Raw genomic sequence first — 13,943 nt, forward strand, 5'->3', positions numbered from 1 at the left:
AAAAAAAAAAAAAAAAAAAAAAATCCCAGCAGAGAGAGAACAGATGAGAAAGGACTTTAGGGAAGCAGGAAATATAAAAACAATTTAAACCTACAGTGTAGATAGTAAACAACAAAATCAGTCTGCAGAAACGGAGTTGGTGAGATGAAGGACAACTCTGAATAGATGAATAAGAAATACACAATAAAGACAACAGGAAACCAATTCCAGTTAATAGCTTGTTTAGTACCATGGGACTGAAGCAGTACTCAAAGATATAATAGAAGAAAAAAATGTTCAGCAGGCAGAGAACCTATTTGCAAATTTAAACTGCTCATCACATGTCAGGTAGAGTCACTTTAAAGAGATCTTTACCTGAGTAAATCTTAGCGATTTTTAAAACTAAAGTAAAATACTGTCCAGGTATAAAAAAATTAAGTCTCTGTAGATGAATGCAAGATGGACTTCCTTACACTTCTTTGCATGCTAAAAGAAGAAAATAGATATGTTTTGAAGGGCTTTAATCTAACAATTTTATATCTGAATTGTGTTTCATATATATAAAAAAAGCAAGGCCCCAGAAGCATACTGTTTCTCTTATGTGCCCATCTTCAAAAAAGTATTTGAATATATACTCCAGTGGACTAAGTGGTAGAGCATATTCAAGGGCCCATTATAAGGAATTCATTGTTTTAAGCAGATTTGTAACTGTTAAAGTAAATAAACTAGAAGTTTAAAACATTACAAATCTAATTATAAAATTGAGTGCCTAAGACAAAGATTGTCCTAAAATATGAGAAAGTGAGTTTTTTTTTAAAATAAGGAAAGAATGGGTGAGGGTAACAGTGAACTAGGCTAAACTAGTTCTGTCGATAGTGGCCTCAAACTAGGAAGATCAGCATCTTCTAGAAGCTGATTAGCAGTGTGAATGTTAGGCCCTAACCCAGACTTAATGGGATCTGAATCTGTGAGGTAGAGCCCTGTGATACAGATTTCCAAGATGATTTTTGCACAGCCAAAAATTTGAGAAGCACTGAGTTAAACTACCTTTCTCAATGATAACAGGCTTGAAATTATCATTTTCCACTTGCCTAATAATAGCTAGAGAAATATATACTAGGTAAAATAGCAGTGAACTGGGCTTGATGGTGGAGGCTGAATGTGGAAGATTATGAGTTTGAGGCCATCTTGGCCTACAAAATGAGTTTAAGTCAGGTCTGCCCTAAGCTACCTAGCAAGTCCCTGATTTAAAACACACACACAAACACAGACTCACACACACACACACACACACACACACACACACTCCCCAACAACAACAAAAACCCAGCCAATATTGGAAAACAGCGAAATATTGGAGATGCTATAATGAGAAAGCAGAGGGTTCATATACTAAACAACGGAAAACTAGTGGAACAAGCCAGATAGAGTAGAACAGGAGGGATGGGGAGAGCAGTGGTAAAATACTTCTCTAACGTGTGAGGCTCCGAGTTTAATCTGGGGGAAGAATTTTAAAGTAAGTATAGGTTAAGCATGCCTTATCTGAAATACTTGGAACTAGAAGTATTTAAGATCTTGGATTTTTTTTTTTTCTTCAGATTTTGGGATATCTGCATAGAGATAAAATAGCCTGAAGGAAATTATATGCAATTTTTAAAAACAATTTTGTACATAAATGATTGTGGAGTGGAATTTTCCACTTATGCCATCTTGTAATTGCTCAGAAAGCTTCAAATTTGAGAGCATTTTGGATTTCAGATTTTTGGATTAGAGATGCTCAACTTGTAAAACTAATCAATTATAGTAATAAAAACAAATGGCAAGGGCTAGGGATTTAGCTAAGTGGTGCCACTGCCTGCCTTGCAACCATAAGGTCCTGAGTTTGATCCCCAGTAACAAAAAAAAAAGAAAAAGTCAAAACAAATGGCATAATCTCCTTTTTGGAAGATAAAATTTTGTCAGGTTAATTTAGAATAATCCAATTTGTAATGGTTTATTAGAGACATACCTAGTGAATCCCTTATCTTTTATACTGAGCTTGTGCTGGTTTTTCCCAGGGAACTCTTTCTTACTTCCTTAAAGAGATTAAAGACTCTGTCATGAGTTTTCATAGCACTGTATTTGTAACCTGTCAGTGCAGTTTTAAATGTCTGAGGCACAGTAGGTAGCACATGCTTATAATCCCAACACTCTGGGGGGTTGAGGCTGGAAGATAGAAAGTTTGAGCCTAGCCTAGGCAATCTAGCAAGATCCTGTCTCAAAATTGGAATGAATGAATGGGGCTTTGGATGTAGCTCAGTGTAAAAGCCCTGTGTTCAATCCCCTGTATTACAAAAATAAACTTGTCTGGGTGATGATTCAATTTTTCTTTCTCCTTGATCAGACCATAATCTCCTTGAAGACAGGAATTGTGGTTGATTTGCTCAGCATTTTCTACCTGCATTCAGCACCTTGCTCTTCAATGAATGAAAATACAAGAAAATGTAGGAATGTGTCTGTAGGCACAAGCAAACAAATAGAAAGCAGGATCTGGCAAACTACCAAGAAATTAATGGTATCAATGCCAGACAAACTAATAAAACTGTAATTAAACGTCAGAACACTGGTTGTTAAGTTTTCCCATGCTTCAGAATTTTCTTGTTAAAACACAAATTGCTGGGCCCTACCCCTAGAATTTTTCTTTCTGTAGGTCTTGGGCAAGTCCAAATAATTTGCATTTCTCACTGGTTCCCAGGAAGGCTTGAGGCTGCTGCTATACTTTGAGAAGCACTGTATTAGAAAATAGTTTCCTGTTCAGAGTTCATGAAGATTTTGTTCTCAAGAGTGTCAATGCAACAAACAACATTGTATCTAAACATACAAAGTAAATACAGAGATACTACCAAGTAAAAGGATTTATCACATTCAGTCTTTGCCAGGGCAAGTAGACAACGATACAGGTCTTGAATAATACAATTATTATAGTTGATTGAGCAGTTTTGAAGCTTATATATAGTAGATAACATATGTCCTTTCCAGATTTCATGATTCAGCTACAATAATTATTTACCTACCAAAGAATCTGAAGTGCTTATATTGGGAAAGGAAAACTATTGAACAACTAAGAAACAAATTAAGAAAAAAATGCTTGTAACATACATAACAAAATGTTGCTACCCTTCATCTACAAAAAAATTAGTAATTTTTAAAGGAAAATTGTAAAAGAAAAGCTAGTTAATTAAACAGGAAATAGTTTCCTTAGAAATCAAAGAAATGGAAAAATTCAGCAGTACAGTATAGTTCATCAAATTTGCAAAATAGAGAGAGATAATATTGCTTAATGTTGGCAGCAGTGAATGGAAACAATCATTTTCACACCTCTCTGATTGGACAAGTGATGCTGTGGTTATCAAAAGCTTTAACAGTGCATACTTTCCCCCACCTATTGGAATTTTTCCTAAGGAAATAATGTGCAGAGTCTGTTCAGTAATCTCTGTTTTGCAATCATGTGCAAAACTAATGAGCACATGTGCAAAATTTTCCACAAGAATGTGGACCATGGCATTTTTTTAATAAGAAAAAAAATTGAAATAATCTAAATGTCCCTTAGCAGAGGGGACCAGCTCAGCAAATTGCAGAGTCCCATGGGAACCATGCAGCCAATAAAGGCCAGGGAGTTCAATACTTATCGATCGGGCAAGATGTCCACAAAGTATTGTCGATTGAATATACCAGGTTACAAAGAGGATATTGATCAGGGCTGACTAATTCAAGGCCACAGGAGCCAGACCAATGATACAGCCAGAGAAGCACCCCCAGCTGAGACAGGGTGAAGGCTGGAGACCGGGGCAGATGGCAGGTGTACACTGCCCCCAGAGGAGACACTGCTCTTTGGGTTGTAGGTGATTGAAATTTCTCTGTAGTTTTAAAAATGTGTTCCTGTACTTATCAATATTTTATAATTTTCTCCCAGTGGACAGTCAGGCATTTTTAAGAAGTTAGGCAGAGCCAGAAGAGGTGAAGATAAAGTCCAGTGGGGCCTGCAAGAGGGAGTGACCCACTAGTGACTCCTGCTGCTGAAGGGTGGGAGATGCTCACCACTGAAGGGTGGGAGAGACAGGGATGGTCCCAGAGACAAAGGTCTGGGTGTGGCCACAGAGGACAGGGCTTGCAGAAAGGCTGTTGGAGAAGTTAAGCATGGAAAGTCATCTGGGGTCACCACGCATTTCCTGAGCACTGAGACGGGGCGTAGAGAGATGGTGTGTGTCAGGTACTGTTCCAAGCCCTTGACATGCACATTTAATCCTCACAGCATTCCTACAAAGTGGTACCAAGATTCCCTCGATTTACAGATGAGGAAATTGAGGCACAGAGAGAGGTTAAGAGACCTACCTCAGGTTGCAGAGCTGGAGTTTGAGTCAAACATGATTCTAATTGGTGGTCCCAGAAAAAGGAGTTTGTTTGGGGGGCGCCACTGATACTTTTTTTTTGGCACCAGGGATTGAACTCGGGTTCTTGTGCTTGCAAGGCAGGCCACCGAACCACTGAGCTAAATCCCCAGCTGCCACTGATACTTGTGAGTCTGTTCTAGTTGCCTTTTCTTACACCTTCCTCTCATTCTTGGACAGAAACTGGCAATTACACCTGTGAATTCTGTGGCAAGCAATACAAGTACTACACGCCCTACCAGGAGCATGTGGCCTTACACGCCCCCATCAGTGAGTACTTTTTCTGGTGGGATATGGGGCATCAGCAGGTGGGGGAGGAGGCCCACGTGTGGCCAGGGCTCTGGAGTCCTCACCGGAAAGGGCAAGAGCAAGGTGAGCTCAGTCCTGGTCAGTCCAGGTGTCTGGTGTGACATCTCTTGTCCAAGACATACAGTGACCTTGTCCCCACCCCCTCTGAACACCTCCAAAGCAAGAGCTTCCTAACTGCACTCCAGGAGCCGGGGTTGTATGATGCAGCTTCAGTCTGAGTTAGTGCAGGGACTGACCCATGCCAGGGGCATGGGTGGCGAGACAAGACCGCTCCTTCTTTGCCTTCCATAGTGCAAAGCAAGGAGGTAGCAGGAGCAGCAGGCTGGGCATCTGGAGCCCTGGGTTTTAAGCCCAGCAGGCCTACAGGCTGCTGGTGAACCTTGGCAGGCCCATCCTGTCTCCAACCCACAGTCTCTGACTCCTCTCCTGGCAAGGACGCAAAAGGACTCCAAGACCTCTTCCCCCAGGGACCCTGGACCTTCCATTCTGATACCTTGGGCCTCCCTGCTGGTTTCCCACCTCCTTTTCTGCACATCAGATGGGCTCTATCCTTAGATTCCTAAGCATCCAAGCTGTGCGTACCCTCAGTCCTCCATCCCTGCCTGCTTAGGTAGAGGATCCCAAGTGCTGACAGCATCTCAGAGTAATAAGACAGGGTGTTTAGGATTGTGCTTGGGAACTTCACTGCTTAGGTTTCTCATAGAAGAGCTGTGGGATCCCACCCCCATTCTATTATTGGAAAGATGAGGTCTGGGGGCACCAGCTTCCCCCAGATTATGAGTGCCTCCAACCCGCAGTGACCTTGCATGGACCTAAATCTTTCTGAGGTCCAGCACTGGGCTAAGATTCTCATTCTGATTGGCTTTTGACTGTTGTATGACTCTATATATATGGCTTCCCTTCTGTTAGCCTACATTTCTTATCTATGAGAGTTCTTAAAGTTTTTCCAGCCCAGAGTCTGGATTCCAGACATCTCTGGCCTAAAGCAACCTTTAGGCAAGCACGTGCTATGGTCAAGTGGCCACCATAGTGCCAGGTTGTATGTGAGGAGAGAAAATAGAGAGGTTGTGTTGGGTGAGCATTGACCCATATGTTTGATTCACTCATAGTGAAAGTGCCCAGGCATCAGGGCTGTTCATGGGCAGCTGTGAACCTGTGTGCTGCAGCGAAGCCCTGCTTGCCTGCTGCTTGGTGTGAGGCTGAAATGCTACTTATGAGGCCAGCCTGCAGCCTTGGACTCAGGCTTTGGAGAGGATCTTCGGTTCTGCTTTTGTACTTTCCGGAGTAAGATAAGTAAGGTCATGAGTTGGTGAGACAGAATGTGGCTTTGAACCCTGCTAGTAAGCTCCAGGCCCATATTGTGCCATGAAGATGCCTGTACCTTCTAGGATGGTACAGCAGAGTAGGGTATCGCTTGCACCCTAATTTTTTCCGACATCCTGACGCTTCTCTCCTGGAAGCTAGTTCTCATTCTCTGTTCCTTGTTTTCTTTATTTGGTTGTGCTCTTTCTTTGTGTTTCTGCATCTGCTTGTCGAATGAATCTCTTATTACTGAAGTCTAGACCCTCTAGAAGCATCTGTGTTTAACTTAGGCTGACTGCAGAACTTCTTATAAATGGACTTTTGTGCCTGCTTCTTTCTCTCATAAAAATGTTTTTGGGACTCATACATGTTGTATGTATGAGCTCATTTATTTTTACATCTGAGCAGTATTCCATTGTATGAATTGCATATAGTTGTGTACGTTGTATACAAATTGTATGCTGTACTTTTGTTTTGTCATTTACCTGCTACTTTGGTTTTTTGCAGTTACAAGCTATTGCAAATAAAGCTGCTATGAAAATAGATGCAGGAAGCTTTTGGTGGACATATATATTCATTGTTTTTGAATAATTAACAGAATAGAATTACTGTGTATTTAACTTTTTAAGAACTGACAATTTTCCAAAATGGCCATGTCATCTTCCACTCCTACCAGCCCTGTCTGGGAGTTCCACTTACTCCATGGTCTTGCTGGTGTTTGATGGCATTGGCCTATTTAGCTCTAGCTATTCTGATGAGTGCATGGTGGTATCTCATTGTGGTTTTTGTTTCACTGATGACTAATGATGTTGAACATCATGGTGTTTGCTTGTTGTCTATTGTGTATTTTATTTTGGAAGTTATTCATCTGAGTTATTTGCCCATTTTTGGTTGGGTTGTCTTTTTCTTAAGTCATAGACATTCTTTGTACTTTCCAAAAGGTCCAGGTTCTTTGTCAGGTATATGTACTATGTATATTTTCTCCCAGTCTCTGATAGGCCTGTTGATTTTCATATAGTACTTCCTGATGAGCACATGTTTTTCATTTTTAAGAAGTTCAATTTATCATTGATTTCTATGGGTAGTACTTCCTGGATTCTATCTCAGGATGTAAAAGGTACTCTCTCTTACTATTTCTCAGAAGCTTTATAGGTAATTTAGCTTTTGCATTTCTGTCATACATTTCAAGTTAACTTTTGTAAATGATGTTTGAGTTGAGATGCGTTGTATTCCAAAGAGATACCTGGTTATTTCAATACCTTTTATCCAAGATTTCTTTTCCTATTGCAATGCATTGGTACCGTTGTTGAAAATCAGTTGAAGGTATAAGTGTGAGTTTATTTTCCATTGACCTATTTGTCTTTATTTCATTTCCGCATTGTTTTAATTTTTCAACTTTTTTTAAAAAAAGATTTGGCTCCTCTAGGAACTTTATTTTCCCACATAAATGTTAATCTTGACAATCTCTACCAAAAAATCCTGATGGGTAGCTTCCGTTGAATTGGTAGGCCAATTTGAGGAGACTGGACCATATTGGGTGTGCCAACCCATGAACATAGTATATCTCTCCAAGTACTTAGAGCTTGTTTGGTTTCTCTCAGTGATAGTTTTTGCTTTTCAGAATAGAAGCTTTTCACATAATACATTAAAGTATTTCTAAGTATTTTGTGTTTTATGATACACTGATTTCTAAATTTAATTTTCAAATTTATGTTGCTATTATGGATAAACAATTGATTTTTGTATATTGAATTTCTATGCTGCAAACTTGCAGAATTTGCTTTATAGTTCTAATAGGTTTTTGTAGAATTTTTAAGGATACTCCTTGTATATAATGTTTATTTTTCTTCCTTGATGTCTTGTTAGGGACTCTTCAATACAGTGTCAGACAGTAGAAATGAGCAGATTCTCTGCCTTCTTCCCAATCGTAGGCTTCAGTTTTTTATCTTTAAGGACTATCATTTTCATGATTCAGGTGAAGGTTTTCATAGATGCCCTTTTTATCATTTGGGGAAGTTACTTTCTATTCATACCTTACTGACGTGTATTTGGTTGGGTGGATTCTTTTATTTTGTTAGTATGGTAAATAACATCATTGAGTTTTTAAAAATAAGTCACCATGTGTATACTTTATTAAAATATACTGAGAATATCAGAAAACCAAACTCTGAAATGAAACTAAGAAATATACAACATTAGGATGTTTCTGCTTTGCCACAAAGGAATGATCTCTTTTTAAAAATCTTATACTTTTTAAGAGTATGTATTTAAGGTATGCAATTTTATGATTTGATGTATATGCATATTGTGAAATCGTCAACACGGTAAATAAAGTTCTTGCTTAGGGATCTAAGTTATTTGAAGAACCAGGGTAGTTTGTACCATTAATTTTCTATTGAAAGCATATTTTCTTCTCACTCCCACCTAAAAATTTCCAACATTTTGCTGGTTTTTATTATTACTCCCAGGACTATCCCAAGGGCAGGGAAATACAATCTAAGATTATTGGAGTGCCCCATATTCAGTCAATGGTATGTTGACAATGGTGGGAGCCAAGGAAATAAATTTCAAGTCTGGTTTTTTTAAACACCGTTATAAGACATATCATCATTTAATAAAGAGCCTTTTATTAAAAGGTACACTTCAACCCATGTGCATACCCATGAAACCATTATCTATCACCCACAGCTGTTTCCTTGTACTCTCTTGTAATCCCTTGTTTCTCACCTCTTGGCAGACACTGGTCTGCTTTATATTACTGTAGATTAGTTTGCATTCTCTAGAACGTCACATGTATGGAATCTTACAGTATGTGTTCTTTTTTGTTGGAGGGAATCTGGCATTTATTTGGCATAATTGTTTTGGGATCATCCATGTTTGCATGTATCAATAGTTCATTCCTTTTTAAATAATGAATACATTCATTATTTAATGCATTTAATGCATTGCTTAATGACGAAGACACATTCTATCATGTGCATTGTTGGGTGGTTTTGTTGATGAGACATCAGAGAGTATACTTACACAAGCTGGGACAGCGTGACACCATTAGGTAAAATAATCTACCGTTGTCTGTGTAGTCTGTTGTTGGCTGAAGGATCATTAAGTGACGCATGGCCAGTAGTATGGCGTTGTCTGTGTATACCTTTGTCTGCTTGCTTATGGATGTACATTTGGATTGTCTTCCAGTTTTGAACTAATACAAATCAGAACTACTATGAATATTTGTATATAGAGTGGGAGAACTGGATCATATGGAAGATATATATTTAATTTTAAGAATAGCCCAAATGCTTTCCAAAGTGTTTATGCCACTTTGAGTTCCAGCCAACAGGAAACTTCTCATGATGTCCTTGTCTTCATTGCATGTCACAGTAATGCTGCCCTCATAGAATGAGTTGGAAAGAGAATTTCTGTCTTCAATTTTCTGAAGAATTTGTGTAGTATTGGTAGCATTTTCCATAAATTCTCTAGAAGTTAACAGTAAATCCGTCAAGGCTAGGATTTTCTTTGTGAGAAAAACTAGATAATATATTCCATTTCCAAATATTTGTGAATTTTTCAGTTTTTAAAAATTGATTTCTAATGTAATTCCATTGTGGTCAGAGTACATATTCTGTATGAGTTTTAATCTTTGAAATCTACTGAGATGTGTTTTATGACCTGTCATACTGTCTCTCTTGCTTATGTGTTCCATGTCCACTTGTCAGGTGAAATTGGTTGATAATGTTTAGATCTCCGTGCTCTCTCTCAGCTTTTCAAAAACAATTGAGTTTGTCTTATTAGTTGTTGAGAGAAGTGTCAAAACACTCAACTATAATTGTGGATTTGTCTGTTTCCCCCTTCAGGTCTGCCAATTTTTGACTCATCTTGTTTGAGATTGCCCTTAGATGCATACACTTAAAATCATTATGTCTTGACAAAATGGACCCTTTTATAAATTGTGCAGCACCTTTTATCTCTGGCAGTATATCTCTTCCTGAAATCTTTCTTGACTTATTGTACAACTTTCTTAGGAGTGGTGTTCACATGGTATATCTCCTTTCATCCTTTTCATTTAGTCTGTAATTTTACATGTGAAGTATCTATATACAATTGGTTCTTACTTCTGAAAATCCTTGCCTTTTTGTTAATGTAGTTAATCCACCTACATTTAATATACTTTATTGTTGGATTTAGGTTTACCATCTTTCATTTTTTCTGTCTCATTTGTTCTTAATTTTAATTTTTTTGTCATATTTTGCCATCTTTAGTATTATGCAAGTATTTTTTAGTTTTCTGCTAACTTTTTGCTATTAACTCTTTTTCACTCTGTGACTTATACATCTTTAATGTATTACAGTCTACTACGAATTTATATCATAACACATTACATTCATATAAAAACCTTACAACAATATACTTCCCACTGCTACCCTCCTGTTGTACTATTATCATACAGATACAACTGCGCATGTTATATATCTAACAATTACTATTTTAGCTTTAAATAGTTAATTATTTGTTAAAGTGTTTAAGAAATTGGAAGATGCCTTTTATGTTTACCTACACACCATTTTCTGTGCTTTGGTTTTCTTTCTGTAAATCTGAATTAAATCTATTAATAAACTTCCTATTTTATTCAAGAACTTTCTTTAGCGTTTCTTACACTGTAGGTTGTCCATTGGTACAAGACCTCACAACTGAAAAGGTTTTTATTTCTCTTATGAAGAATGTTTTCTCTGAATATGGAATTCAAGGTTGAGAAAATTAAATGATTTTTTAAATGCTGAAAGATAATTTTCTTGTTTCTGATAAAATGTCGAGACCACTCAGATTGTTTTGCTTCTATATTTAATGTATTTTTTTGTCTAGTTGCTTTTAAATATTTCTCTATAATACTGGTTTTCAGTAATTTGTTTATGGTGTATTTATGGGTTCTGAGGTTCACTGAGCATTTCTCTTTCTTCCCCTTTTAAGACTTTCATCATATGTGTGTTAGGTACTTGATAATGCTTCCAGGTCAACAGAAACTGTTCATTTTCAGCTGCGTTCTCCCTCTGTGCTAGTTTGGATCTTTTCTATTGCCCTGACTTCAAATTCACTTATCTTTTCTTCTGCAGCACCTAATGTCTATAAATTCCATTTGGCTACTTTTTTCAAAGCTTTCATTTTTGCTCTTCATCTTAATCCTGTTCTCCTTTAAATCTTTGAGCATATTGTCTCCTGCTTGCATCAACCCTGTCGTTTCTGTGTTTTTCTCTGGTTTTTCTCTTGATTATTAATCCCAGTGTCTCAAGTGAAAAATAATTGCTCATCTGTGTTGTTGACTGACTGGATTTTGTTTTCTTCCTTTGAAAAGTGTTGCTTTTATTCTTGCCTTTATTCTAGCAGAAGTTAATTTACTTACATATCAGCTCGGTACTCTAAAAGCTTGTTTAAATCTGTGTTAGGGCAGGTCTAGAATACTTCTTCTTTAGGGTTGTTATGGTGTAGCTCTTCCAGGATCTGACCTTTCTGGGTTTCAACTGAATATGTGATGTTTTCAGCCATAGCTTCTCTCTGGCAGGCAAGGACTCAGACAGCCACACTTGTACAGCCTCTGAATCGTCACTCAGTTCATACCCTCCCTCCATTAGCCATTTCCTGTTGAGCTTTGCAGATGCTTAATGCAATTTAATTTTCAGCCAGAGGCATCAAGGAGGCCCCTCTATACATTTCTGGAATTCTCTTCTTTGCTTACTTCTCTTCTCTTTGCTCTTCTGCCCTGACCTCTGATCACTGTCTTCTGAGTTCATTGAGATGCCTTTCTTTTTCTGGATGCTACCTCTCTGTGTGCTGATCAAGAGATCTTTCTGGGCAGAGCACTGCCATGATCACAGGCCTGACGTCATGTCCCTTGGGAATTGCATTTTGGTACTGTCTATGACCAAGGCCTAAAAACTGTTAATCTTTTCAGTGTAAAGTTCCAAATGGCAGGAGGGCTGGACTTCAACCACTTACTCCATCTTGGTCAGAAAGGGCATTCTCCCATTCTTGTTTCACAATGAAACCACAAGAAAGGCTTCCCTGGTTGCTTCCTCCACCATATCTACCATTTCTTCCCACCTGTAGCCTTTAAGCATTTGATTCCGTTGGCCTTGGATTCACCTTCCTCAACCTCAGGAGTTTCAGAGACCCCTTCCCTCCACATCTCAATCATTTGGTTACATTTCTCAAATCCTTGTATTCCCTGGATTTTTTTTTTCTTTTTGCAGAAAGAAGAGACAAAGTGCTGTTATTTGTTAGATACCTGAGTGTAAATAACTTGTGTGTGTTTCTCACAAAGAGGGACAGCCAGACTCTCTGAGGGTCTTTCTTTCTTACTGTGAGTCTGGGTAGTAGCTCCAGTGTGACAAGCAAACTATTAAATGACATGTTAGGAGCTTGAGTTCATCTTGCTCAACCCAGACCCACTGAGTGACCCTAGAGAGGTGCCCAGACCTCTGAGCCTGGTCCCATCTGCCTTATTTCCTTGGGGCCTAGAAGAGGATAATACAGCAGGCAGCTTCATGTGCAATGATACCCTCACTTTGGGTACCCACTCCACCTTTGATGTGCTCTGTAGCATTCTGAGTTTTTCTCTCCTGGCCGTTCATGCATCGGTAGATGGAGTCCACAGTTTCTCCACAGGTAGTGCTCAGAGAATAAACCAGGTACCCAGTACCTAGATCACCAAACAAGTGATTCTGGAAAGAGAGATGGATAAAAGGAGGAATGTTGCAGGTAGAGGGAGTAGAATGTGCAAAGCCCTGGAGCCTGAAAGAGAGCAGGGGTTGTAGGTGAGAAGGCGAAGATGTGAGTGGCCCAGGAGGAAGCTGGAGAGTCCAGCAAGTCCTGATGAGGCAGCTGAAACAAACACGTGTCCCAAGATTTTTAAATCAAGTGCTTCATGGGTGTCCCTAGGTCCCTGCCATAAGGAAAGAAGGGACTCACTCTCTGCAAGTTCTGGGATTTTTACAGCAGAAATTGATGATGGAAAAGTTCAATCCCTAGAGTATCTTAGAAATTGTAGTGTGGGGACAGGCCTCAGGGAAATCACCACTTAGGAATGCTCTGTCCTTGTGCCCAGGTCCCTGGAATGTGTGGAGACGAGGGGAAAGGCTTCCTTGATTAGCTGGCGGGCTTGACCCTGTCTCCTGTGTGGCCATAAGAAGCCTATTAACCTGTCTGGGCCTTGGTTTCCTTATCTCCCAAGCAAAGCAAGCAGCAGCTCCTTGCGTGTGAGGAGCAGTTTCCACTCAGGTGTCTGTGTGGCTTTCTGGGAGTCTCACAGAATCCCCATGGGGCTGCCTGCTCAGCGAGGGGCCTCCCACTCTCATCAGTGGAGGTGACACTAGGGAAACTGAGGCCAGAGGAGGAAAGTATGCTATACAAGACCGGAAGTCAGAGCTGGACTTCAGAGGGGGGCTGGTTTCACTCCAACCTCAGTTAGGGCTCCATGACAGTGAGCCTCCAGCTGCGGTCCCTGAACTCTTCCTCACACTGGGAAACAGTGGAGAAATCAGAGAGGGACTCTGGTCGCCAGCACAGTGTTGAATGAGTAGGTTCATTCTGTGATTACAAATAAATGGGATACTGCTAAATAAACCATCCTCTGGTTAGACTTGGGGGTTACCGAGGTTGTTGTCTGACAGATAGGAAGGGAGGAGAATAGAGGTACCTTCACGTGCTCCCCGCAGACAGCTGGGTTTCCTTTTAGGCTGGGCTGGGCTGGGCTGGGCTTGTTGAAGGAAGCTCTGACTTAGAACTGCCTGCCCCTGCCTCTGGCTACGCCCGTAGCAGGTCGAGGTGTGCTCTGGGCATCCCTCGGTGCACCTGGTCGTGGACGCAGGACCCAGACGGCGTCCTCTTTCTGCCACTCACTTCCTGTATGACCTCAGGCAAGGCCATACATCCTGCTTCTTT

General features: G+C 39.7%; 1 protein-coding gene across 4 annotated transcripts in view; it reads left to right on the top strand.

The window, feature by feature from the left end:
- Positions 1–13,943, top strand: part of Znf618 (zinc finger protein 618) — a 103,514-nt gene that overhangs the window by 63,205 nt on the left and 26,366 nt on the right. For all 4 annotated transcript variants that reach the window (XM_033758967.1, XM_010639419.2, XM_033758968.1 and 1 more), the window contains one exon: positions 4,587–4,676. In XM_033758967.1, the coding sequence (XP_033614858.1) occupies positions 4,587–4,676 (90 nt within the window). The remainder of the gene's footprint in view (positions 1–4,586; positions 4,677–13,943) is intronic.

This window comes from Fukomys damarensis, unplaced genomic scaffold (genome assembly GCF_012274545.1).
Source record: "Fukomys damarensis isolate Sample0158 unplaced genomic scaffold, DMR_v1.0_HiC HiC_scaffold_36, whole genome shotgun sequence".
Lineage (NCBI taxonomy): Eukaryota > Metazoa > Chordata > Mammalia > Rodentia > Bathyergidae > Fukomys > Fukomys damarensis.